Here is a 27008-nt window from a genome sequence, read left to right on the forward strand (position 1 = left end):
ATATGTACTACTACATAATAAATGCATATGTATTTATTCAAGGAGCTGGATTTTAGAACCATGATTGTTTCCTCAAAAGATCAGGATGACAGTAATCTGACTTATTCAAATACACTTTTGGTAAGATTTCTGAAAACATACATCAGATATAGGCAGAGGGCCTTTTTTAGGTAAATGTTATGCATTTATACAGAAAGATTTTTATCTCAAATATGGAGACATAAAGAATGTTCCGTGTGAGGCAGGAGGAAAACTATTCCTGTCTTTATACACAAAGAATCTGAGCATCCTTTAGGTAGACTAAAATGAGCTAGTAACTACTTGGCTAGGAGACCTATAATACTGTCCACAGATAGGCACACGGAGATGGATTTACATGGTTCAGGAGGTGAGTGAAAAGACGAGAAGACTTAAAATTGTACTTTAAAAAATTCTGATTCACAGAAGTCTTGTCATTTTTACAGAATTCAGTGAGGAGGAGGAGATCATGTTTTGGCCCTAAATAAATAATGACAGTTGTTTACCTGCTCCTCTGCTGTTCTTGACACGAATGAACGTGCCGTTCTGCTCGTGCAATAGTCAGGCGTTTTCTGGAGTGATTCCTAGGATGTTTTGTTAAAATGCATTGGTATTTCACAGTTTCAGGGGGAGGGGAGGGAGGGAAGCTGTCTTTAAGTATTGACACCTGATTCAGTTCCCTTAAGCCCAGTCCTTGTGCCAGCAGTGGATGTGTGCTGGCATGGTTACTGACACAGCCTTCACAGGGCTGTGTTGCTGTGACACAGATTTCTTTGTAAATAGAGCAGCTTTAATTAAAAAGTACAGAGTTCACAATGCGATTCTGGCTCGACCCTCAGAGGGAGATCTGACTGACTTAGTGATTTCCCAGAGAAATGGCATTCCTTTTGAGAGCTGTATAGCACAGCTGGGAAATAAAGCTAGATTAACTGGATATGGGAAAATGGTTACAAAAAGGGCAAAGGCACAATCCTGATGAACCTGAAATAGCTCCCTGGACGCGTTCCTGGTGAATCTCAAACAACTCCCTGCTAACTGGAGTGAGTTGGGAAGCAGTAACAGGCAAGGGTCCTGGAGGCACCTGCTGGAAGTGTCCCCAGGGACCCAGACGGGGTCGTTTGCGGAGAGGCCGGAGTACTGTGACAGCCCCTAGCTCCCTTCGGTGATGTTGCTTCCTTTTTCTGTGGCAGCCAGCTCATGTCCTTTGCAGAACTGAGAGTAGCTTAAGGCCATCATTTCATGCATGACTTGGTAAATTGTGCAAGAAAGGACACTGCCAAATGAGGAGCTAAGCCAGTTTTCAGTAAGAGGGCCATCTGTGACCAAATGCTTTAATAAGTTTGGAAACAATCGAGTGTTTTTCTCCATTTTTATTTTTACAGTTCATTCAGCATGTATGTAACTTTGCAGCTCCCAAAGAGTGAGTTTGTGTAATTGTATGCTTGTTTGCTATGCACTAAGCTTTTGTTGAGTCAAGGGGTTTCATCTGAGGTTTGATCCTGCGTGGTACTGGAAAGTGACTTCCCATCAATGGCACTTTCAATTCTTGCTGCATAAGTTTTCTTGGGGTAGAGGGAATTCAGGTATTCATAGCAGAAAAAATATGGGTAAATATATTGTCACTGGTTATAGCAGTATTCTCTAAACATAAGAGGAGACTATTGCTGGAACTAGAAGTGTTTCTAAAGCTGGAATGAGTGCTAGGTAAGTCTCTCTCCCTTAACCTGGCCAGTTATTTGTAGTCTCTCTTCTCCACTTCGTTTCACCAAGCTGATGAAGTCTTACGATGCTTCCAAATAGCAAGACTTACTAAGTGGATCTGTGGTTCATTTCAGAGATCTCTCAAAACGTGGCTTAAACTTCTGAAGCAGTGGTTACCTCTCTTTTGAAAGTAAAATGGCAATATTTGAATATCTAATGTGCTGAAGAAACATTTTTCTCGGATGACTTTGGTCAAGAACAAATCCTTTTGCAGAAGGATGGTGTTGCGGGACAACCAACTACCTTACGGTCCCGGACCATGTGGGTCTGGTGTGGCGCGAGGCAGGGGAGGAGGGGGAGAAGGAGATTTACTGCATGACTCCACAACTTGTCTCAAAGATCAAAATTTACTGCCCAAGTTACAACAGTACAAAGCAACAATTCTTATTGACAGAAACTTAGCTCAGCTAGAATACGTATTTTCTAATTACACTAAAAGTTGTGCTAATGGCAACTGCTCAGCAAACAGACAAAGCTAGCTAACTTAGACCAGCTGTAACTGCCCAGACGGATGAACCAGGCAAAACAGTTCTGGCTGATCTTACCCGCGCGTTGCCTCGGCGGCCGCCGCGCGCTCAACCCCAGGGCGGTGACCGCGGGAGGGCGACGCCGTCCCGAGGGGACCCGCGAGCTGGCAGACCTGCCGCCACCTGCAAAGGGCCCAGGGTGGCCTCCGGGGCCAACCTGTTCGTGGCCTTCAGGGGAAGGCGGAGGGGGAGGCGCGAGGCCAGCTGCAGGTCTCGGCAGTCCCTGGCTCTGGGCTGCTGCAGGGTTCAACCCTGCTCTGTCGTCGTTATGACGGTCGCAGCCGCGGTCACGGGGTGGGGGGTGGCCGAGCACCCCGACGGCAGGCCGGCTGCCTCCCGCGCTCTTCAGCGCTGAAGGAAGGAGCCTGAGTGACTGCGAATGACTGCTTTGCTCGTGCAGTGGTGGTCCCAAGGAGAGATCCCACAGCTGGGGTAAGGAGGAGTTAGTTCCAGTCTGCAATGATTGACGCTGCCCCAGCAGTGGAAGCAGGTGCTGTCTCTCAAGGTCCGGAGGAGGAGGAGGAGGAGGTAATTCCAGACCACCATAATTAGCCCTGCCCCAGCAGTGAGAGCAGGCTTGGTTTCTCAAGGTCCTGGTGCCCAAGCAGGCCTTATCTCAAAGTCTTGAGATCTCCTGTTGGGAGTGTGAGGCACAGGAATGCGGACTGCTTGCAACTGGCACCAGATTGGGGGGGGGGGGGGGGGCGGGGAGAAGCTGGGTGCATCCCCCCACAGATGGTTGTAATCACTTTGCTTATGTTGCTCTTTCCGAGAGCGAGAGGCAAGATGACAAAGTTGTTTTCCTGAACCTGTGGGTTAAATTCGGCTTTTAATTGAGCTGCATAATCTGAGGTGAGCATGGCAAAGCAAAGCAAATGGGCAGAGAGTAACGTACACAGTGTCACTAATGAGTCTGCAGCAGAGGTAAAGTCCTTGTTGTGCTGGACCCTTACATGCCATGCCTCTCTTGCCTGCTTCTGAAGTATTCTTGTACCTGATAATTTGGCTGCTTGTTTCTGTTGGCAAATGTACTCTGAAACAGGTAAGTTTCAGAACAGGTAAGCCCTTTTGTAATTTAATGTTGCTTTGGAAAGGATTTAGTAAAAAAAATTTCTGACCCTTAAATATGGATTTATGTGCTGGGCAGGAGGCAGGGAAATCCCAGCTGGTGAGTGCTCTCACGGCGCAGGAGCCCAAACTTGCTGGAGTTATGTTGTAGCTTCTTTTAGATAAGTGCACAGCTGTTTGTGTGGAGAAGGCAATCACTTATGTATCAATCCATCTGCCTGTCAGAATAAATGTTCTCCAAGAAAATACTAAATTTGTAGCTTAATCTCCCAAGTGCAGGGATGTCTGTGTGTGTGAGTACTTTTGAAGTAAGAGTTCCCTTTTTACACATAAATTGCAAGGGTAAGTTAAAGACACTTAAATGTAAATTGTTTTCTTGTTTCTGCTGAATGAGGTTGATTTCTCACCATGTTTGCAGCTACTCTCTTTAATCTGAAATTAAACTGCAAAAATGCCTAGAGATGGACTTTGGATATATATTAAAATATCAGGCTACTTTTACAGCATTTACTCAGTAAGCAGTGATGTAGTGGAATTACATGAGGCTACTCTTGGGAAGGCTGTTTATGTACTGTGAAGTTTGGGCCCTATATGTTTGAGCAAACTTTTAATCTTTTTATTTTAATTCTAATTTGTAGATTAGTTTGGACTGAGTTTTAATGTGGTAGTACAATTGCTAAATGTTAAAGGTTTTTGTAAGAATAGTTAAGGAAGAAATATTTGCGGTAATGCTGAAGTATGTCTTTAGATTCATGAAAATCATACTGCTCTGTTAAAGTTAAAAAACTTGGCTATTTATTGTATTAGTTTTCCAAACCACCAAAATCAGTCAATGTAGTATACACAGCATGATATATACGAAGTATCTTCCAAATATACCACATCATTTTTAATATTCTGAATGTATGCTAGTGTTGGAGCCACAGTTTTTTTCCCCACTGTGAATTTCACTTGTATTTGAGGATCTTTAAGATCATGAATCGCTGGTTTCACAGTTGTTTCAATAAATTTGCTGAGTGCTAACACTGAAATAACCCTTATAGAATGGTGGAGATGCAGCCTGAGCTGCGGTAATGGGGACAAACATTGCTGTAATACTTACCAGAGAAAAGCGTGCGTCAAGGCTGAAGGGTAGAGATGCATGAAAACATCGAACTTTTAAAGATGGCACACTTACAGCTGCTTAACTGCTTTGCTTAGAAAGACTAATGCAATGTCTAAGGAAGTAATCCCTGAAGAAGTTGGGAGACCGTCTTTCAGAAAGGCGAAGCATAGAGCTATTGGGGAATTCTATGCCAAGGCTGCCGAGAGCAGTAAAACTGATGCATGGGTAGGTGTCTCAGGAACCGAGTTCTGTTTGCTGGGCCTCGTGGTGAGGAGCGAACCTCTGAGGGGCGACTCGGTTTTCTCCGGCTGGAGCCCAGAGGCTCTCCCGAGACAGGCGCCTTGTTGAGTGGCTGTCCAGACGCGTTGCTTGGCCTTGCTCTGAACCGTTTGCCCTATCCCTACCCGTGACCGTAAAGGATGGGGAGAGCGGGAGGTGGCATCCCCTGCGTGGTGGTTAGCTGGCCTACGCGCTCGTGCAAACCCGCACAGGTGGTGGCAGCCGGAGCGGGCTGTGGCGGGAAGGGGCGCGCGGCGGGCGCGGAGCAGGCAGGCAGCGGGGTGCCCCGGCAGAGGCCGCCCCGGCAGAGGCCGCCCGGCGAGCTGGCTGCCACGCCGCGCAGGGCAGCGCAGGGCAGGCGTGCGGGAGCTGGGGACGGGCCGTGACGAGCGTGGCCAGAGGGTGAGCTGGAATCGTGCTGGGGCGGGGGGGTCCCCAGGCGCAGCCGTCTCCTCTAGAGCGTCTTGGCCCGGCGTGGCTGCAGCCTGGCGCCCGCGGGGCTGCCCGCGGGCGTCCCCCTGCGCCCGGGCCGGCGCTCCCGCTCCGCAGCCCCTGCGCCCCGGGCAGGAGAGCAGCGCGGCTGCCCTGGCTGCAGCCTCGCCGCGGCCGCTGGCGCGGGGGCAGCGCTGCGAGCCGGCCGCCTCCCCGGCGCGCCCGGGCGTAGCGCGCCCCGACCCGACCCCCGCCGCCGGCTGCCGGCTCTCTCTCGCCGGGGGAGCCGCCGGGCGGCGCGGGCTGCCGGGGCGGTTGCGAGCCGCCCCCGCGCAGGGGCCGCGCCGGGCGCTGCGGCTGCGCCCCCCGGCAGCGGGGCCGCCGGCGCCCTCCGCCCCCAGGCGCGGGCAGCGGCGCTGGGGCTCCGAGCCCGCCGCCCGGGCAGCGGCTGCGGCAGCCTTGCAACTGCCCTTTAAAAGAGGGAGGGGAGGGAGAAAAAAAGATGATGAAGACGCCTGAATGTCTCCTGCCAAAAGTAGAGAGCACATCGCAGTTGCGGCGGCTCTGCTAAACTTGATCAAGGGGTATTTCAAGCGATAGAGAGCTGCCGGGCTCGCATTTACTGCGGTGGGAACAAGTTGCAGGATGCAATCCAGGGATTAAAGGACCTATTTTCCACTTCGTTGTTTGCAAAGGAATCTACTGAAATGACTTTGAGGATCTTAAAGCTGGAACTATGTGGAGGGAGAATGCAGTAAGTATTTCCCTTTCTGGCTAGCACGAATTTGCTCTTAGGAGTTGTGGCAGGGCTCTGAGCTGCTGAATGACACACACGCCTGTAAATGTTGCAGTCTCTCCCTGTTTAATTCTTGGGTCTTAGTTTCTAGTCAGCATTCGGGAGCCTTTAGGAAATGCTGGTATTCTTTGCGGAACATGTTATCAGCCTAAATTTAAATGTGGTTCCTTTAAGAGGTATCTTTAAAATATACATATTTACTGGAAATACTGAATGAAAAATCAAAGCAGTCTGAGCTTTTCGGGGAGTGATTTGCTCGTGTGTGTCTCCCTGGCTTTGCTTATGATAAACTCATTCTGAATCTGTTCTGTTAGGAATCTTTTCTGTCGGAAAAAGCTTTATCCCATACTGATTTAGCTGTTTTCTAGATTACGCTTGTTTTGAACCTGTCAGGAAAACTCCTGCCCTTGCTCATGTGGATGAGTTTGCTCCTGGCTGCCCGTTCCAGGCTGCATGTCTCCTCCGTGGAGCCCAGCGCGTACGTCGCTGCTGGGAGCAGCCGAGCGCCGCGCTTCCCCGGCCTGGGCAGGACGGGGGGAGAGGACTGCGAAGCCAGCCTTCCCGGCCACCTCTGCTAGGAAAGAGCTTAAAATTATACGTTAGCACCCCCCGTCCTCCCCAACTTCGATCGAGTCACTTCATTTGCTTCCCGCGCCCCGTGAGACGGGACTGTTGCTGTTTCCCCGCTACACCCCCGGCCCGGCTAACGGCTCTCCCGTCTCCCCGTGCAGACCCCCTCCGCCCGGCCCGCTCCGCCTCTAGCCGCGCTCCGCGGACGCCATGGGGCCCGCAGCCCGCGGCCGGCACCACGCGCGCGGCGAGCGGCGCGGAGGCCGCCCCTGAGCCCGGGCACCGAGGGGCGCGACATGCCCGAGGCCGCGGCATGCCCGGCACCGGCACCAGCTCCGGCACCAGCACCAGCTCCGGCCCCGGCCCCGGCAGCCGCCGCGGCCCCGGCAGCCGCCGCTCCGTCTCCTGAGGCGCTGGGTAGGTGCGGTGCGGGGCGCGGCGCGGCCGCCGGGGGGCGCCGTGGGGCCGCGGCTGCGGGGCCGCGCGGGCTCCCGGCGCGGGGCGCTCGGCGGGGAGAGAAAACTGTCTAAATGCGGGGAAGGGGGTGGCGGCGCGTTGGGCTTTTTTTTTTTTTTTTTTTTTTTTCCTTTTCTTTTTCTTCCTCTGGGGCTTGGAGGAAGCTGAAGCAGCTTCGTGCCTGCGGGGATTTAGGTTTATCTATTTATACCGCTTGCTCTGCTGCCTCGGCCGCTGCGGCGGCGAGGGTCTGGCACGCAGTGCAGCGCCTTGGGAAGCATGGTGCAATTGACTTGCAGTTAGATGGTCTCTTAAGCGCTCATCTCCTTGTCTGCTCCGAAAGAAGGTGATGATGCAGCAAGCGCTCGTCTTGGTGTGTGTTTCAGCGGCGGATGAGTCTGACTAATGGAGATGTGCTTGGCAGGATCAGAGGGGAGATCTGAAAAATGCCACCCCTGATTGGACAGCCTTGCTGGTGTGTTCTGCAAGATGCTTCGCAGCAAGGTTGGCTTTCTGTGGCACAGGGACTCCCTTCTTGCAGCTAGCAGCGAGCCAGTTATGGGGGTGGAAATCCCCCGGGGCGCAGAAATCGAGGGAGATCTTGCAGAGTCAGACTTGTTCTCCCCCATCTCCCTCCCCCAGATAGTTCAGATCACTTCTTCCATGGCTCATCTCTCTCCCCGTCCTACTCTCTCTATATTCAGCCCCCTACAGAGATTCAGTGAAGGCATGAAGTAAACCAATGCAGTGATGCTCATTTATGGAACACCCTCCCCTTCAGCACCAGTGACAACTCTGAGTCTGAGATCAGGACTTCTGAGATGCTCAAGTGAATGCCTTGTAAGAGGAGGGAGAAGAACTGAGATAGAGCATTGTGCCTCTGAACCTGTTCCAGAAATGCAGCAGATTCCGCACAAGCAGCGGCTCTCTAGGAGAGATCTTCAGAATTAAAGCAGCATGTTTCTGGGATGCTGTGAGATGTATGGAGTATGCGGACTGGGGTTTCCAGCAGACCTCTGGCTCACTTCTCTCCTTTTAAGGGAAGGCACGTCTTCCTGTTAGTCTAAATTTTGCATAGCTGTTCAAGACAAAGGAATCCAGATTTGTGTGTTGCCTTTTTTAGGAGGACAAGGTTAAAGAGAAGGATGTCTTTTTTTTAATGGTTTTGATCATTTTAATTTTTGTAGCCATCCAAGAAGCATTTTAATGGGTCTTTCCTCTGAACTTGTGCTACGTTTTTTGCCTTGCTTGCGGGAGACCAGTTATAATGTTATCTGTCATTGGCAAGGCAACTTTTTGGTGGGAGGTAAGAGGCTTGAGCTGAAACTAAGGTGAAGAACAGTGTGAGAAGCTGCTGAAGTCTGCATTGTGTCCAGATGCTTTGTGTTTAAAAACTTCACTGGAGATATACAGTATATATTTTTTCTTCTCTATGTTTTTTCTTTTTCTCTTATGCAATGTGATCATTTTTACAGGGTACAAAGCTGGCAAAGATGAGGAAAATTGGCTGTGCTCTCCTGGTACTCCAAGCTCTTCTGGCGCCTTTGGATCTTGTTCATGGAGCAGAGAAAAGTTATCCCATCCTTAACATTGCAGTGATTTTGGGAAGGACCAAGTATATCACAGAGAGAGATATCAGAGCTCTCTGGACCAGGGAAATGTCAGCAGACCTGACTGTTGATGTCAATGTAGTGACCCTTCTGGTGAACCAGACTGACCCTAAAAGCATCATAACACATGTTTGTGACTTGATGTCAGGCACCAAGATCCATGGAGTGGTTTTTGGAGATGATACTGATCAGGAGGCAGTAGCTCAGATTTTGGATTTTATTTCATCTCAGACTTTTATTCCAATTCTTGGAATTCACGGTGGGGCCTCCATGATAATGGCAGATAAGGTAGGAAAACTTATTCAAAGCTTTTGGTAGTCTAATGTACTTCACTCTGTTAGTCTCTATAGTGAATAATCACTGCATGCAGTTCAGAAGAGGATGCCTCTAATGGTCCCCTTCATACTTTGAAAAAGAAAAAAATATATGGAGCAGTGTGCTTCTTGACTACTCATCAGATATTCTGAAATATTTCAGGATTCATGTCTGAAACTCAACTTTCTTCCACTGTAAAAGTGGTCCTAATGAAATTTTACTCTCCACCAAACTGAATGCTGGTTGGCTTGGAAATCTTGTTAGCAAATATCACATATCGTTTTAAAAACAACAACAACATAGGCCAATAAAATGACTATATGGAGAAGATATAAAATTATGAACGGGTACTATTCTGCAGTGCTCATAAGAGTAGTAGTAGTAATAGGATGTTCATGTTAGCCTGGTGGTTTGTGATCCACTGTAGCCCATAATGTAAGTAGTCTTGCAAACTTGAACCACCCCTTATATTCGCTGTGTTCATTAAGTTGGAGTTTTACTTACTGGATACTTTTAACTTCATACTGTACTTCATGAAAAAATCTACAATGGGGTTGCTGAGCTCTGGAGATAATGACAAATTTGTTTTGTTGGAAAACACTTCTTTATATAATCTGTTGTAAGGCTGTGGAATGACAGACAGAAGTGACTCATGTATCCAGCTCATCTTCCTTAACACTGTAACAATTCTTTTAATTTTCTACTGTCACTCCATGTCTGATCCATAAAGTGATCAGTGCTCTGGTTCTGGGAACAGCAGGAGCTTGGCACCTCCTAGGACGAGGCTCTGCGGCAGGGGCTGCTGCGCGGCCTCGGGGCTGCGAGGAGCCCCGCGGAGGCTGGGGCGCGCTGGCTGTGTACAAGGGGTAGCCGACCTGGGGGTGGCACGTGGGAAGCTGTTTATTGGCTTTCCAGCACACCAGGCTTTCAATGTTAATCATAACTCATCTCTTGATACTTGTACCTTTTAGGGTTTCCCATTCATTATAGGTGGCTTTTGAACAGGACTTGAAGAGTTCTCCGAATCCATCTGAGAAAGTAGTGCAGATGTGCTGCTTCCTAAGCTGGGGGAAGAGGCTGCAGGAGAGATGCGATGCTTAGTTACCGTGGAGGAATCAGTGTTGCACTTTCAAAACTTTTTCTCTCTTTATTAACTGGGATTAAAGTGATCTGATATTTTAGTATTTTGAACAACCTACCTTTAAAACTTAAGTCACATGAAAGTCAGAGTAATAAGTGCTGAATTATTGAGAAGTCTATAACAATAGCCTTGACATCTTGATTAATACTGAGAGATCATTGCAGTCAGTGCTGCTAACTTAAATGTAAGTGCAGTGACCAAGTTACAGCAACAGTTAATTCATTTGCTTTTAATTACTGTACAGACACACCTATCCTTTTTCAAGCTGTGTTATATGTATATTTAGGCATTTTATTTAATACCTAATTTACTTAACTTTCCCTGCTTGTATAAAAACATTTAAAACTGAAGATCCCAGCCACCATGAGTGATGGAACGCTGGGAAAAATCCTTATGGATTCGACTTCACGCTCAGTAGCTGATGCAGGATGTTACTGATGCAGGTCTTTTTTATGCTTTTGCAGGGAGCTCTAGAAAGCGAAATAGGTTGTGTTTTTCCTGTCTCAGTACGTTAATAGTATTTCCGTTATTCATTAATATTGTCATTATTATACCAGTGACTTTGCTTTTAAGGGTTTTTGCAGTTTGCTAATAAAATGCTTTCCTGCTGAAACTTGGCTTCTAAGTTTCCTCTTGGGAAATCAGAACCGTTCTGTTGTGTGTTGAGACAATCTAACAGAGCTGTCTTCAGTAGCTTGAACTGGCTGAAGGAAGTGTGTTCATGTAACCAAAATTGCCTTAATTTTTAACCTGGCTTTTGTAATGAGCAGTGCGTTTTGCAACTGGATGTGGAAGATTGCAGTAATGAGGCTTGCATATGTCTCTCAATTAACCATTCATTTGGGAATGAATCCCTGGTAGCTGAAGGTAAAATTTGCAGTGCTGTCATAAAGGCAGAGGAGGTGATATCTGAGGGAGAGGAGTAGGACTGCAAATATACAAATTTGTCTCCCACGTCAGTGTTAGGATTTCAGTTGAAACACATGGATGCTTGCTAAATTATAATAAAGTTGATCAGTGTTTAGAGTCTTTGTTGTCTCATACACTGAAATCCTTGGATATGCTTAAAAAATGTGTGATCCCGCTGCTGCTTGTGGATGTAGTTGAAGCTAGTTTAATCCCCACCTCTAGCTTTATAACAAGGCCATTTCGTTTATGTCCTGATTGTGTGGCTCTAATAGATATTTTCCTCCTGTGTGGAGTTATGCGGATACTGTTACAGATTACTTTTACTTCAAACTATGTGCATGTGTATAGGTAGTACCAGCATGTTTGTAGTCTGCCAAGCACTGTGGATGCAAAGGCCAGGTAGTCGTTATATCATGCTGCTTAACTCCTAAAAGTGAACCTCACTGGAGACACAGGAGTGAGAATCGTCATCTATAATGTTATATACTTCTGAAGACTTCATGGGAATGACCGTGAGGAAATAAGCTTACCATATTCTATATTGTTAAGAAGTACTGCATTGATCTGGACTTCATTTGAAGATCCATCTCTTTAATAAAATAAAAAATTCTTACAGGTTTCTAAATATGATGTATAGACATATTCAAAGGATGCAATTTGGAAGAAAGTGCTCAGTCCCCGCACAAAGGTCTGTTCTGAGCACCGCGGTTATGCATGGTGCGCTGTTTTGAACGCCGCCTCTCTTGCCCGCTTGGCTGTACTCACTCTGCCTCGGTTCGGTAGAAGTTTGGCTGCAAGAAGATACGTTGCTTGATACAGACCATGGAAATCATGACAGGCATATGAAGTTGTCAAAGCTTATGCCATTTCCGAACCTATCTGACCTAACATCTGCTGTCAGGACCCTGCCGATAAACCAATGTGACACTTCCAGGACATATGGGATCTACCTGAAGCCAACTGTGCTGTTGACGTACCCTCTGGACAGTGTCTCCCACTCTGCTTCCCGCTGATCTTATGACCCGTTGTTGTCAGGACCTCTCCTGCCAGCGGACTGCTCCTTGGCTTTGGTCCCTGTTCTCATGGACTCAAAACATACTCAGGTGCAGGATGGTCTGCTGGAACGAGATTGTGTCCAGGGCATGTGTGTCAGCTTGCTGTGCACAAGCAGTGCTTTGGAGGGTGCTGAAAAGAGACGGCCTCGTTGTTCATTTTCTGTGTTGAAATTTTAGACATCTCAAACCAAAAACACTGCTTAGGAACTTTTTCCTGACTTGAGCATTTGGATTTAAAGCTAGTTGCATTTGTTTTGCCTCATGCAATCATTATGATGATAGTATTTATGATGCCTTTCTAAAATAGAACATCGTGGTTGGTTCTGTGAGAATAGTGTGAAGGAAAGTAATTTGTGCCACCTCTCAAGTGGTGGGGAGAAACTCCTATATATTGTAAGCACATGCAGGAGTACTTAGCATCTTTGAACAATACTGCTTTTGCATGTTGCAAAATTGAGTCTTAATTTCTCATTAGAAGCCTTCCTGAAAGCCATCAAAACTTGAAGAAGCATCTTAGTCTAGTAGAAGTACTGACAGCCATAATGCATAACTAAAGAGCATTAACGGTGGGGGTAGCTTTCCAGTAGGGTTCAAAGTGATGCTTCTGGAAACGGCTTTAGAAATGTTAAGTAAAATAGATCTTTGCTTTTCCCCAAAATAAATACTGTGTATGGTTAAATGATCACTACCAAGTATATTCTTTCTGCTGACAAGTTTTTATTCACAATAAAGACTTTTCTTAGTTTAGTATCAAACCCATTTTACAGCTACCACCATCTTCAGATTTCCCTTTTTATCCTCCAATATCCTCCCCCCCAATAGTAAGCAGAGAATCACAGAATAATTTAGGTTCCAAGGGATCTCTGGAGGTTATCTAATCCAACCCTGGCTCAACGATGAGCTTACTTCAAAGTCGGATCAGACCGTTCATGACTGGTCCAGGCAGGGTTTGAGTATCTCCATGGGCAGGACTACCCAGCTTGCCTGGGCAGTCGGTTCCAGTGCTTAAACCCCCTCTCGCTGTGGAGGAAAGTTTTGTTACATCTCATTCGACTTTCCCTCTGTGCGGTGACTGCTGCTGCTTGTCCTTTTGCTGTGATTCCCTCAGAAGAGTCTCGCTGTCTTTTGCATAGCTGTAGGCTGCACACCTGGGCTGGTTTAGGTGTGTCAGTGTCTCGTACTGGGAACCCACACCGGACACGGCATTCCAGATGTGGCCCCACGGGCATGAAGAGAGGGGAGTAAGCCCTTGCCCGGCCAGCGGGCCGTGCTCCTGCTTACGCAGCCCGGGATACGGTCAGACTTTGCCGCCGGAAGGGTGCACTGCTGGCTCACGTTCAGCTTGACCGCCAGGCCCGCCGTGTCCGACAGCCCTGCAGGGATGTTTATTAAGGCATCTAATGGTGAGTAAGCAGCGAGTGAAATTCTTGTGCTTTTTGGAATCTCGTGTGTGGATATTTTTCAGGTATTTCACTGCAGTACTTGCAGATGTTTGCGTTACCTGTCATTTTCAGCTCGTGAGAGCTCTATCTAGGATTGCTTTGTTTTCCCTTGTTCCTGAGATGCCAAAATCATACTGCACTTGTATGCCCAACCCTGTAGACATGAGTAGTGCACATCCCGACTCCTGGCTCTAGTAGGGAGAATTTACATTCCCTTATTTGTAACTCTGTGCTCTGCTCTGAGGGTTCCTCTAGGTGTCTTTCAACTTTTTTGCAACGTGTCTTCATGCTGTGGTGTCCACATCAAAGCAATGTTAAAAAAAAAAAAAAAAATCAGAAGCATGTTTACATGCTTAAGCATGTAAACAAGCTATTATGCTTTAAAAAATCTTGTGGTGATTGGAGGGGGAGTTTGGGTTTCTTTTTTGCTGTGGAATCTCTGCTGGAGATCCTGGTTCAGGGAACGTGCTTGTCTGTTTGCGTATCTTCACTGCGAGTTACAAAGTGTGCTTGTGGAGACTCCGTCCAGCGCCTGTGGCTGATCCAGAAAAAATGTCTTGTATTTTTACAGAAAATCTAAATGTAAACTTTATAATTTACCCTTACTGATAACTGCTATTAACATGAATATGGTGCTACACTCCTGAGCATTATATTAACTTTGGTTTTGGTTGATTCTATAAAAGATTAAAGTGTAGATTAAAAAATAGCTATATTCATTTAACTGGTATTTCACATCTAGAAATAATGTCTTGCACTTTCCCCAGCTTGGTTCCATTGCATGTAAGTAATATTCCTAGCTTCTGCCTCTTGTAAAAGGAGCAGCTAAACATGATTTATTTCCTTCCTTCCTTCCTTCCTTCCGCTGTTATGGGAAGCATAACTTTCAGAAATTGAGTTTTATTTTGAACTGCAACAAAAATGTTGCATAGACCTCTTCTTGAAAATCTGTATTCACTTGACCATGTCCACAAATATCGATAAGACTATTCATATGTATTTAAAAAAAATTCTCTTGCACATCAGTGAAGATTTTCATTATCTGCAGTACTATCTTCTGTGCCCATGTACCATAATCGTTGCTGATATTAAATGGTTACAGTTATGCTTGAAATCTATGTCTTACTGAGGTGAATGGAGTGAGTTTATGAAACTTCTGCTGTTCTTTAACTGGAGCCAGTGCTCTGTGAGACTGCGGTGGTTATGGTGCAGCGTACTGGTTTGTATTGCTATGCGTGTACCACCAGCAGTATAAGACGGTGAGCTTGGCCAGTGGGAGCTGGGGTGTTTGCTGCTTCAACAAGTCTTGGAGAAGTTGAAGGAACATCATGTTCATGATGTGAGCTGAGCGCTGAGCTTTCTCTCTCCCCCCTCTACTGCCTTTTTTTTTTCTTTTCTTTTGGTAAAGGATTTTCCTGCTTATTTCTGAAATAATGACATTTTCCCCTCATTCTTGTTGTCCTCATAAGTTTCCCTCTTTATTGAGCAAGGGAGAATGTGGGGGATTTTCTGGGATGCTGTGAAAGTAGTCTTTAACTGTCACTCTCATGGTGTTGAAGGCAGGCATAATCAGTTTAATTTATCCAAGTGGAAGGAAGATAGTTTTGAAGAGCTTGGGAATTTCTGTAACTGATAAGCAGAGGAAACAGAAATTTTCTGCATGGTTAATTTAGATGTAATACCATGTTCTAGGGTTTGCTTGGTTTTGTTCTAGGGTTTGCTTCGTTTTTGGAGTAGCTCAGGTATGAGTAAGTTCACAGTTCTTATGTTTAGCTTGCCTGAGTTGACACAGTTGCAGCTGTGCTTAGGGTGCAGGAGGTGATCCTATCAACCACGCTTACTTAGGAGAGTGAAGCACTTGGCTTCATTAGGATCCCAGTCACTTGCATTAAGACCAATGTATTTTCATCACAAAGATACCATTTTCTTTCTCTTCAAACTGTCTGTTCTTACAGTTCTCGAAAAAATAAATCCATAAGTGCCTCAGTTTGCTTTGAGCAGTAATGCTTCAGAAGTGCTAGTACGTCCCTGTTGTGGACGATCCATGCAATCTATCCAAGTTATTGCCTGCCTATAGGTAAGTATAACACAGCAGACTCCTGAGCTGTAAAAGTAGACCGTCAGACCATCAGTGTAACTTGCTGCTTGCCGACAACTTGCTGCTTGCCAGCATTCCTGGTGGCATCTTTGGAAGGTTTTCTTTTTATCTTTTAATTTTTTCCCAAGGATATCCTCAGATGTAAAATCCAAGATGATTTCCTTTAAGCTACAAAATAATAATAGGACTAGCCCAAAGCAAAGGCGGCATTTCTGGCAGTCAGAATATATCTAGAAAATATCATACCTGAAAAGATTCATTTTAATGAAAGTATGCAGTGCACAGAACAGAAGGACATTGGTGTTGTGTGTCAAACATTTTCATTTTATAATGTCTCATTTATTAATTGTTTTTGAGAGCATGCTTACATTATCTGAACGGACAATTTAATAGTGTGTTTTGTATTTGCCACCTATCTGAGCTAATAATTTAATTTTAAGACATTTTTTCAGATATATTTCTTTAATTATATAATTTTGGCTGCTTGGAGTATGTCCTGGATTGATCTGACCACATCGGTGAAGTGCAAAGAGCTCTGTATAGATAAAAAGAGAATCCTTGTAGTCCCCAATTGTTTTATTTCTGTTAAAAATGTGATCATCTGAGCCAGCTTTGTGTGCACCTTTTTTCTTTCTTTTTTCCCCTCCTCCTCCTCTGCCTCCCCTCTTCCCTGGAGCTATGAAGTTGTGTGGATTTTATTGAGGGAGCCCGGCCTGGATTGTCTCCCAACCATCTGTCACCATATTGTTTGTCTAAATCCTTGGGACATTTTCTTCAGTGCTTCACTGAAATAAATAAAAAAAAAACAGAGCAGCATCATTGGCCATTTATATTAGGTTTAGACTTAATGTCCTCAGGAGAGAAACGCTGTGCTCGCACTTGCGGCGCGCAAGCTAGGTGTGCGGTTTGTAGAAACACCGAGTTCTCTCGGGCGAGAGTCGCTCTGCCTCGGCCGGCCGCCGGCGTCGTGGTGGGGCTCGGGGCCCGGAGGGGCCGTGCCTCCCGTGGAGCGCGGCCGGGCCCCCCTTCGGCTCCGGGAAAAGGCTTTGCTCACTCGTGTCGACATACAGCGGCCAGCAAGCCTTCCTCCGCGTGCTGGCGCTCCGAGAAGGCCTGCTTGAAGGCACGCAGTGATGCATCAGCCGCTGTCACGAGACGTGATATGCCAGGCCAGAGAAAAGCTGAGACCCCCAGGCTGTGGGTGAAAGCCAGGGCTGGAAATAAGGTTGGTTAGATGGGGGAATATTTCAGCGAGAAATTAAATGAAATCGTGTGGAAGAAGTGTTACGTAAAAGCTGAGCTAGCAGGGAAACGCGCCTGCTTCCTGACACGCAAGCACAACGTCCCAAGTTGCAAATGTCAAGTTGTTGGTGTTGAACAGCTGTGATGTGTGTGTGCGATGCAGCTAGCCCCGCACCTCTGCTTTCCTCTGTGCTTTACATACCTGTGAAAATTAAGTGGTCAAAAAACCTGAGTGTCCAGAGAGAGAAGGAGATCCCAGACGTAGAAGTGATTTCTCAGTTGGGAAAGAGCTCGATTGCTCTGGGGAAGAGTCGGCAGCTGCTGCGCCTCTGGGTCCGTGGCTCCCGAGCGAGGTGGATAGGGCCGCCTGACCGGCCCTTGCAGCTTCCTGAGAAAGCAGCTTTCTCTTCCACATTTGTGACTAACATTTTGTTTGACTATTGACTATTTAAATGCCACACATGGATTAAAGAAATCATTTATAAATGTATATATCCAGACAAGTTATGCAATCAAAGTCATTCCTCCTCCCCTGGTCTGCTTAATAGCCACAGAGGCTGCACCAAAACTGACCTAGAAAAGCCAGCAACCTACCTGAGGTCATAAACTTCTAGGCTTGGGCAGTGGTGAACACTGACAACTATATGTTTACAGAATGGAGAACATTTAGCAAGATTGACCTGTAGCAAAAGTACTGTGCTGCAGTTGTGTCTCAGTCTTTTTTTTTTTTTTTTTCCCTTTTCTGATTTCCGTCTCTGACTACAGTGTGCCAAGAACCATATTGGATGGCTCTAGATGGGATTTGGTTACAATATGTTAATAACATTCTGCAAACAACTCCAGAATGACTTCTGAAAGTCATCTTTTGCTTCATATTTAAGCACAATCTGGTTTCAGGAAGCTAATTCTGTGTGTGTGTGTGTCTTGTTTTTGTTTTTGGGTATATATTCTGGTTCTCCTCCTTTCTCTCTCCCCGATTCCCTGACCTAAATTGGGGGGAGAGCATGTGAGAGTGAAATGCTTGTGTTCTGAGGAAAATTTTAAAAGGACGAGGAAGCAAGTTGATTTACTGAAATTTGGGGAAACTCTCTTTCCTTTTGAAAGCTACAGACACTCTTTTGGGGGTCTACTGTGAATGGGAACGGTAAGTTCACCCATCATGACAAATTTTGGGGCTCACTTCCATTCTCAAGGACTCTGCTCACGCCTACCGCTGCTAAGCTCTTCTGCAGACTGGCCCAGCTCCTGCAGGAGCAGTGTGCAGTGGCAGTGGTTCAGTGCATTGCATGGCTGCGGGTAGTTTCCCAGGAGGGTCCTATATGCCCGTCTTTGAGTAGCCCGATAAAGACATTGAGATTGAGAAGTGAAAGTTGGCTAGGAGAGCATACACCTTTCAGCTTTAAGATTGTGTGTCCTTTAATGTGGGATTTTAAGAGTAAGCTCCCATGTAGAGCTATTTTGTTACAAGATGACTCTCGAAGTCAGTGTTTTAGGCTATCTCCATCGTCGTTTTGGGAAAGTAATTTCATTTTTGGCTTTTAATGCAGATAGGCCGGGCTGTTTCCTTGTCATTGACAGGTCACCTGCTGTGATGCGACTGAGAAGACCGCTGCTGGTCTTGCTCCGCGGCCGGTGGAGCCTCCACGTAGCCTCCTTTAGTGGGTCTGGCAGGGCAGGGGGTTTCTATAAACATGTTTCACTCACGGTGTTGTCCGAAAAGCGGATTCGTTGCCCGGTGTGCAATGAGCCAATAATTACACACTCAGGAGAGACATTTATTTATTTATTTCAGAGTTGCGCAAGCCTGGGTGCTCGGTGGTCTCCCACAAATCAAGCACACCCCCCCAACTTTTCAGGTAGCATTTATACAAACAAATTGCCAGATTTGCGACTTTCCCTTGTACACTGATTGGTTAGTGATTTCTTCATTCCCTGGGTCCCACCCCTGCTTCTCAAGGTCCTGATCAATTAACACTGCCCCAGCTAGGTCAGTAGACGTTATCTCCCAAGGTCCTGACGAAGAGGACATAATCCAGACCCCTTAATTAACACTGTTTCAACAGTGAGAGGAGGCTTTGCTTCCCAAGGTCCTGGCACCCAAACAGGCCTTATTTCTCAGCCTTGGCATCCTCCCTTCTGGAGAGTGGGGCACAGGAATGCAGACTGCTTGTAACTCCCTTATCTTTCCAGCCTGCACCAGCTCTGAGGCCTTTTCTTAACGAACTAGGAGCGCGGCCTAAGGCTTCAGCAAATTTAGCTACTTATGCTAAGCAAGTGTGCGGCTACTCATGCTAAGCAAATTCTATCTAAGATAGAAATTATCCAAATCTACCTACTTCAAACATTCTTTCTGAGCTTCTCAGGGTTGCCTTGTAACAACGGGATTGCTGGGTGGGAAGGCACTTTTCATTTTGCTTCCTTTTCTTGACAGTGCTTGCTTCTTTTAGCGTCCTAACTTTTGTTTCTGGATTCTCTGCCAGTAATTTTGATGATGTAAAGTTTTGACCATTTGTATTTACCAACTTCCCTTTCCATATGACTAGAATTAACAATAGGAACGGTTTGTTTTCACTACATTGATTTTGTGTCTAGTGGAAACCCATTGCATATGTAAAACTATGAAAAGCAGAAGGAGCAAGGATTTTATAGCCACCTTCCAGCTCAACACAATTTACAATACAATTAGGAACGACAGTTATAATTGGATAAACAGAAAATAGAATTAAGGTAATCTATTCTAAGTGCACAACATTCCTATAATGAGTTGCTTTTAGGAATTGCAGAAACATATAATTACCAAAGAAATTACATGTTATTTTTTTTGTGTGAGGCTAATTAAGAGTGCTGGGTAAATTGTGTTGGCAGAAGCACCACAGCTATATGGAGTACCTAATTGGGAAGAGATAAGGCTTGTGAATTCATTGTAAGAAAACAGATGCAGAAACTCTGGAAACCGCCTGTGTTCTCCTCGAGTATCATTTAGAATGGTCTGTTTTATTTTAGATAGTCACCATTATCTTTGTAGTAATTAAGGTAACAGTGTCCTTTTTGTTTTGTTTGCATCCATTTCCCATCCCCTCCTCTGTCTGCCTGTATTTTAACTATTTGTTATCTGCAAAATGGCTGAAATTTCCTATTGTGGAACCTGGTTGCTAACAAAAGATGTCGTGGATGGCTGTAATGCTTATTATGCAAAACACGAAGCTGTAACACTTAACTATGTAACAGCAAATTGAATTGGTACAGAAGCTGTAAAAAGAAACATTTGCTTACTTTGCTTGCTCTTAGACTGTTTTTCTTATCCAGGCCTTTCTGTATGCAAATCTCCTTCCACCAAACAGCTGCTTCCAAGCCCCATCCTCTTGTTGTTCCCCTTTGTCCCGTCCATTTGCTGTTCCCACTTGATACTTGGCCATGACTCTAGCCTTAGAGTTATTTCCTCCACCCCAAACTTACTGCATTGGTACGCTTCTAGCAAAAGCAAGCTTGGCTGAGGGAGAATATGCCTCTTGGCTTCGAATTATGTATCCCTTAACATAGGGGTGTATGTGTAGAGCAGAGATGATAGTTGTGCTAAAATAAGACTGGAGTGATATCTCTGGAATCACAAGGAGAAAGTAGAAACTGCTATGGCTTTAGTCCAAGCCTATTTATAGCTAATAAGCAGAAAAACAGAGAATGGTTGAGAAATTAAACCAGGTGAGCTAGGACAACCTTGGTGGAGAGATGAGGTAGTGATAAAGTAGCAACAGAAATCTCTCATCTGTAATGATAGTGGTCTATTTGCATAAGAAAAAAGTATGAGAAAACCAGAAGGATACGTAAGGTTAAACAAAGTTTCCATCTCAGTATTTCCTCTGGATTCCTGGCTTGGGATTCTGGGAGCACTGCGCCTTTTCCAGGTGATCCCTTGCATGCTCATAGGCCAGCTTTACGTGCTGCTATAGATGGACTTTTGGAAAAGTGTTTTTCCCGGTGCAATGTAGGGAGGCAAGGCTGTAGTTAAGCATCTGGAAGCTGGTGTACTGGAGTCTGCATGTTACTCTGCTAATGACATTTTAAATTTCCCTACTGCCTTTCTTAGTTTTTCATAGTGCCTGGGACTCTGGGGCAGGGCCAGCCGAGGGGCCCTGAATGTGTGCTGTCCCCCCAGCTCTGCTGTGCTCCCTGCTGGCTAGTGTGTCCAGGCAAACCTCCACTTCTATAGAAAACAGATGATTTTGGAGCAATTCTCTGATTTGTAGTAGTGAATGTACGTTTCTTTCTTTCTTTCTATCTATCTATGTTAATACTATATATGCTCACCTTGATCAGGAGCTTTAGAGGAGTGCCAGTCACCTTGGATTTTAGGAGCTGGCCTGTGAAAATATATTTAAGATTCCCTTCTTCTATAACTGATTCTCAATTCAATTAATCTGAATTTCAGGTTTCCTATTAGGGGCTTCAGAATACTTGGGGACAGGATGGGCTGACATTAAAATGTATGAAAATAAGTTCCTGTTCATGATGGTAGGTGGCTCGCTGGTTCTGCAGTTTCTCTCCTGTACTGTGTATACAAGCGTGTTGTGCAGTTTCTTCAAACTTTTATTTCAAGCTGCGTGTTTGCTGGTACTTACAACTTGAACTGCGGTTATGTGCACCAAACAAAGCTACGCATCGTGAGTTACATAAATACTGGTGTGGTTTAAATAGCTTTGGTTTTGTCGTGAGGTTGAAAACAAGCAACATATTCAGAGAATGAAATGCAGGAAAGTGTCAAATGAGGAGGATTTTGTTTTGGCTCTTCTTGCAGGGTGAGCTCACTTGCAAATGGAAAAATACAAGTTTGTATAATTTTTTTTCCCCAGTTGGCCAAAGTCAGCAAATGTTCTCCATAGTATTTGCCAGATGTTACGGCATTTTTTTTTCCAGGCATAACAATGTTAAGGTCATGTCACACACACTTTCCTTTTCTTGTTTTTAACCTTTTTCGCCCCAGGATACAGGCTTGTGACTATGATCTCTTCTGCTTTGCCATTATTGTTCTTTACTATCTACTGCCATTTGGAAGCATAAGAACTTTTGGAATATTTCCAGCGATCAGTGAATAAGTAAAATTACACTAAATAGATGACATAGGACAGATGTAAGGGATAAAAAAATCCTTATGCTTAAAATATACCGAGCAGTTGTTCAGTAGCTTCTCAACATATACGAATATTTTTGCATTCCCCATTAGTGACTAAAAACACATCCTATGGTCTCTGAATTAAAATTTAAATGAACCTGTGGTATGTTTATGCAGGAGCCAGCTGTCGCCTGCAGCACGCCTGCCCTTGATGCTGACCAAAAACCTCCCCAGCCTTTTCTACAGCGCGTTTGCTTAAGTGTGGACTAGTTCTCCTTTTCCTTGTATGAGATCACTGACCTGAGTGGAGCTGTTTTCTGATTTATCCTGTTCACAGTGAGAGGTTGAGATCTTAAAATAGCGAGTTATTTCATCCTATAATGAAATGCAGCTCAGTAATCCTTACTCCTGTGCAAGTCCTATCGATGTGCTGAGCTGCGGTGGACACCTTGGTGGACAGTGCCTGAGAGTAGTGGAAAACCTGAACTAAAATAGGAATGAACGTTGCTCATTTCCCACCCTGGGCTCCTTTCTTTACTGTGGCCAATAAACAAACCACAGGCATGCAAACCTTCTTTCTGAACAGCCCATGGAAACAAATCTGTAGGTCAGCAAAGGCATCTCGAACTGCCCCGGAGGTCAGGTCTGTCCGGGCAGCAGCCGCGCTCCCCGGGTGCCGGGCCGCGTCCCAGCCCCGCGCGGGCAGCGGCATCCCACCGCGGGCTCGCTGCCTTCGCCGTGCGGGAAAGGGCTAGGAGCAAGGGCACAGTAAGTAAATGCTGCAAACATTTAGTATTTTAATGTCTATTTGAATGCTTTGCCTGAAGGTTTGAATGGTGCAGCATAAGGAGAAGACAGGAGTGTGGGTTTTTTGGTTTTTTGTCTCTCTAATGAGGGGCTTAGCAGGTGCTTTATGTAAAAGGTGCAAAGATGCAGACAACATCTCTTAATGTCTGAAGTGGAAAGTCCAAGCACTTGCAGCACCGTATTAGGCTTGGGGCATGTCCTGTTTGGGAGAACAGCCCCTTGGTAAGGGAATGGCTCAGTATGTCAAAGGCTGTAACGCTGCTTGGGGTCTCTCTTTCAAGTGACTCAACCGACTGCTGGTTAAATTTCTTGTTGATGTGCTGACTGGCTTTACGTAAGTAAAACCTAATACTCTGTTTAATATTTGTTTTGGGTAACTAGATTTTTTTCTTCCTCAGATCACTTTAAGGTTTCACTTGCATGTTTGACCCAATGAAAAAGGCTGTGTTACTAGCCAGTTCCTCCGTGTCCTCTCAGACGGTGGTACGTTTCCCTCTGAACAAGTATTCTAATGTTGCATTAAAAAAAAAATGTTCTCACTCCCTTAGCTTCTGTTTAAATCAAGTATGTACAGTCATTCTGACCCCTATTGAGCTGCTTTAATCATTTGTTTTTCCATCTGTGGAGAGCCCGCTCCTAAAGTAACTTCAAAGGGCCTCACCTGCGTGAAAGCTTCCACGTTTGGGGTAACCCAGATTACAGAAATGTGCTTATGCAGTAGTTTGAAACCTCTGGCTATCTTGGAGGTTAAAGCTGAATACCTGGTTCTGTTCTTCTGGGTGTATAAACCTGAAAGGCCCGTATCTGAAAATTTGTCTGCCACTTTCGCCTCCTGGGGTGATCGTACGCGGTGTGCTGTGCCACTCGGGAGCAGACCTGCCATCAGTACGCTCCAGGGCAGCATGCGCGCCCTGGCTCTTCAGGTGATCACGGTTGTATTTCCTCAGGGAAAACAAATATAAACTTCAGCCTTGATACAAGTTGTCCAATAAAAGCTTGTATCAGCAAATTCAGGATACTTGTTTTAATTTAGATGTAATCCAGCCTGATCTGTGCAGACTTCAATCAAATCTATGAGGAAACTTCAGGTAAAGTGGATCCTGGGGGAGTGATACCTTCCCTCCTTTGCTTTTAACAGTTTCTGTGCTGGCACTTGTAATCTCTGTTTACTAAAAATAAAAACACACCCCTACCCAATACAGATAAATTGAAATAGATATTTTGTGTCTAATGTGTACGTCATGCTTTTGAATGTATTGACAAATATAAAGTAGTTAAAATTTCCATCAGTTTGTGTGTGCAAATATGCTTCATAAAGTTGCAATATAAGAAACTGTTTCTGTAGTCTTCCTAACTGAAGTGAGTCTTCAGTTAGTCGTGGCGCTCCCATGCAGCGCTCGTCCCTGGTGTCTGGGATTTGTCCCACATTAATTTCCTGTGAAGAGAAGGGCTATGAGTTTGGTCTCAGTGTAATGACTCTTCTGGATTGTGATATTTGTCTGTAGAAATGCACTGCTTTGATTTTAAATTGAACTATTTCTGACTGTGGGCAAGATCCTAATTTTTGGCTTACTTGAGTCCTTACCACAAGCAAATCTCATTCTGGCATACTATTTCAATTGCACAGGCTTTCATTTCTGACTAAGGATTAGGAGGATTAACCCAGATTTTAGCAGTTCTCTCTGTAACCGGGTAGATAGGATTAAAATCTCTGTGATGCTCATTGTGGCTGTTTATTTCAGTTTTAAAATATTTAAGTTATGTCTGTTGACCATGACTGAAAATTATGAAATTTTTCTATGGATAAAGGCACAGCTGAAGAGCAGCATATTGAATTCACTGGGTATGATGTATTTCAGTAAAAAAGTTTTGCCTGTTTACAGGAGCATAAGATGTAGAATTTATCATATTCCTGATTAATTTTGCAGTTTGCAGTTTTGGTAAATTTACCAGCTAGAAAACATTGTAAAAGAAATAGATATTTTAGAAAAATCTAGATTGGTACTATTAAACTTAATCCCATTCTTATTTAACTCAGCTGGAACATCTTGCTAATACCTGATTGCATGTAGCAAACTTTTCTGTGCCAATGAGGTCCAGAATTTAGGCATGTGTGTTCCTAAAGCTTTTCTGCTAGCATCTCCATTAGAAGTAGAAATAATTTCACTTTGTTGTATAGGAAATGGAGAAATTTTTGGCGTTGTATCTGCAATTAGTCCCCCACATCCTGAAAAGCCCTGGCTAACTTTGTCATAGGTTCAGAAATTGGTTCCTTCAGTGACTGGGGAATGGAAAGACTCGCCCACAGGAGGAGACTAGGCAAGTTGGTTTTGCTTAATCTAGAGAGGGAATTATGATAGCTGGGTATATACAGGATGGAGAAAAGCTGGTTACCCAACATATATTGGCAGGAGGACTGAAACTAAGATGGGCATCGTTTAGGTGGGAAATTAGAAACAGTAAATAGTAGTTAAAGGGAAATAAAGAACTTCTGGAGTGGTTAAAAGCCAACTAGAAGGGAACTCGTAAATGAATGCCGAAGGAAGAGGACGTGAAGCATGAGGTTCTTTCCAATCCTACGTTCTTATTTGCGTTTTCAGAAAGCTTTGAGGTAACCGTGCAAAATCATAACAGAATTCTCTCTAAATCTAGCCAGGTTTATATAAATGCCAGATTTGGTCAAAGTGAGGTGTGTTGAGCAGAATCTCAATATACAGTTGATCATGTATGTGCTGATCAGCTGTGGGAAGATGGACTGGCTGTGGGATTCTTGTAGGGATATAGCAGACTGTTCCAAGAATTTCTAAAACCTCCCTTTTTAGCAAAGGGCATAATTTTAACTTCCTGGGAAAATGTTAATTAAAAAAATTATTTTTTTAAGGTAGGAGAATTTATGAGTATTCTTTGGGTACTTCTGCCTTTTTGCTAATGATAGTATGATTATTGTAAGTGCCCAGGTCAAGGAAGTAGAAACTATGGTATAAATACAGTGATTTTTTTTTGTATTTAGGGAGAAAAACTGATGGAAGTTTGTCTGTAAAAGAGGTGTAGAAGAACTGGGCTTCTTCAGGTCTGGGAAAGGGTATATAAAAAAAAAAGTTAGCTATGTTTAGAGATGTGTTTTTTTTTCTGGATTTTAGGCATTTTATCCCAAGAGTTCTATATTCACTAATTACATTCTGCTTTAGTAAGAACAGCTGTTGTCTAGAGGGGAACAGAACTGCCACGACTGAAGTCAGGAGCTGCTCCACAGGGATGATGAGAGCTGGTAACGGGAATCAAAGGGTCGGGACTCTGGAGCTGGGCGAAAGGGCTTGAAACTGTCTTGAGAGGCTGAGAGCGACCTCGGCCGCCCTGCAGCACAGCCCCACAAGCACTGCCCTGTCCTCACGTCCGTCCCTGCCTGCCTGCAGCGGGGACCAAGAGTTTCAAAGGCTCCGTGTGAGGGAGAGAAGGACAGGTATTCCTAAATATCCTCTTAGACTTTGAAAATCTCTCTCCCTTGGCCATTTCCCCCGGGCTGCAGTGTTCTTCCACGTGCGCTCCCCAGGAGCTGATGGCTTCTGTTGTACGCTCGCAAAGCTTGCTCGGTCTTCAGCTGCAAGGGGTTCCTCGGAGACAACGTAATTCACCTGAGGTCTTGTTGAGCAATGGGAAGTAAGGGTTCCTATCGCTGAGAATTTGATTTTATTATTGAATAGAGCTTAGAAAGGGCTACAGAAGGCAGCGCATTTCAAAATCCATAAATGCTGTGCAGATGCAAGCTGGGGCAGGTGTTGTCAGTACGTGCAAGGCTCTGCTCCGAGTGCGGGACGGGTGATATACAGCAGAACGTTAGCAAGGGAAGACTATACAAATGGTAGTTATGCTGCCTTATTTGTTGGCCTTTCTGTGCAGTAGCTGTTTAAAGAAACCAAATGGTGTTCTTACAGGAATGGAATATTCTTCTTAAAATAGACTTTAATAAAATGGCCTAAATCTTTACTGATGATTTACTGTGGCTGGAGAGTAGGGTTGAAGTGATGTGCTAATGGATGCTACATATAGTCTGCAACACATAGGTAGTACTGTTTATAAATAATTTTTTGCTTTAGAAATGACTGAACAGCAAATCAGATAAAATTCTCTTTCCAAGTGACCATGCCTGTTTCTTCCCTGAAGCAATTCAGGTTTCTTCCAGACTTCTTTACTATTGGAATTAGCATAATCTATTTGGCTCTTACAGCTGTTTCTCTTTCAGGGACCTGCAGAAGCCAATTATTTTGTGATA

At 45.0% G+C, this 27008-nt stretch overlaps 1 protein-coding gene across 3 annotated transcripts in view; it reads left to right on the plus strand.

Moving 5' to 3' along the window:
• The first annotated feature begins 5592 nt into the window (after positions 1–5592).
• The window catches only part of GRIN2A (glutamate ionotropic receptor NMDA type subunit 2A), a 196754-nt gene continuing 175338 nt past the window's right edge, over positions 5593–27008 (plus strand). The window contains exons 1-4 of one of the 3 annotated variants that reach the window (XM_026096401.2): positions 5593–5944; positions 6718–6973; positions 7717–7852; positions 8488–8910. In XM_026096401.2, the coding sequence (XP_025952186.2) occupies positions 7763–7852; positions 8488–8910 (513 nt within the window). In that variant the 5' untranslated portion in view covers positions 5593–5944; positions 6718–6973; positions 7717–7762. Of the gene's footprint in view, positions 5945–6717; positions 6974–7716; positions 8058–8487; positions 8911–27008 lie in introns of those variants that run through there. The other 2 variants (XM_026096399.2, XM_026096400.2) reach the window with 2 other exon arrangements.

This window comes from Dromaius novaehollandiae, chromosome 14, assembly GCF_036370855.1.
Source record: "Dromaius novaehollandiae isolate bDroNov1 chromosome 14, bDroNov1.hap1, whole genome shotgun sequence".
Lineage (NCBI taxonomy): Eukaryota > Metazoa > Chordata > Aves > Casuariiformes > Dromaiidae > Dromaius > Dromaius novaehollandiae.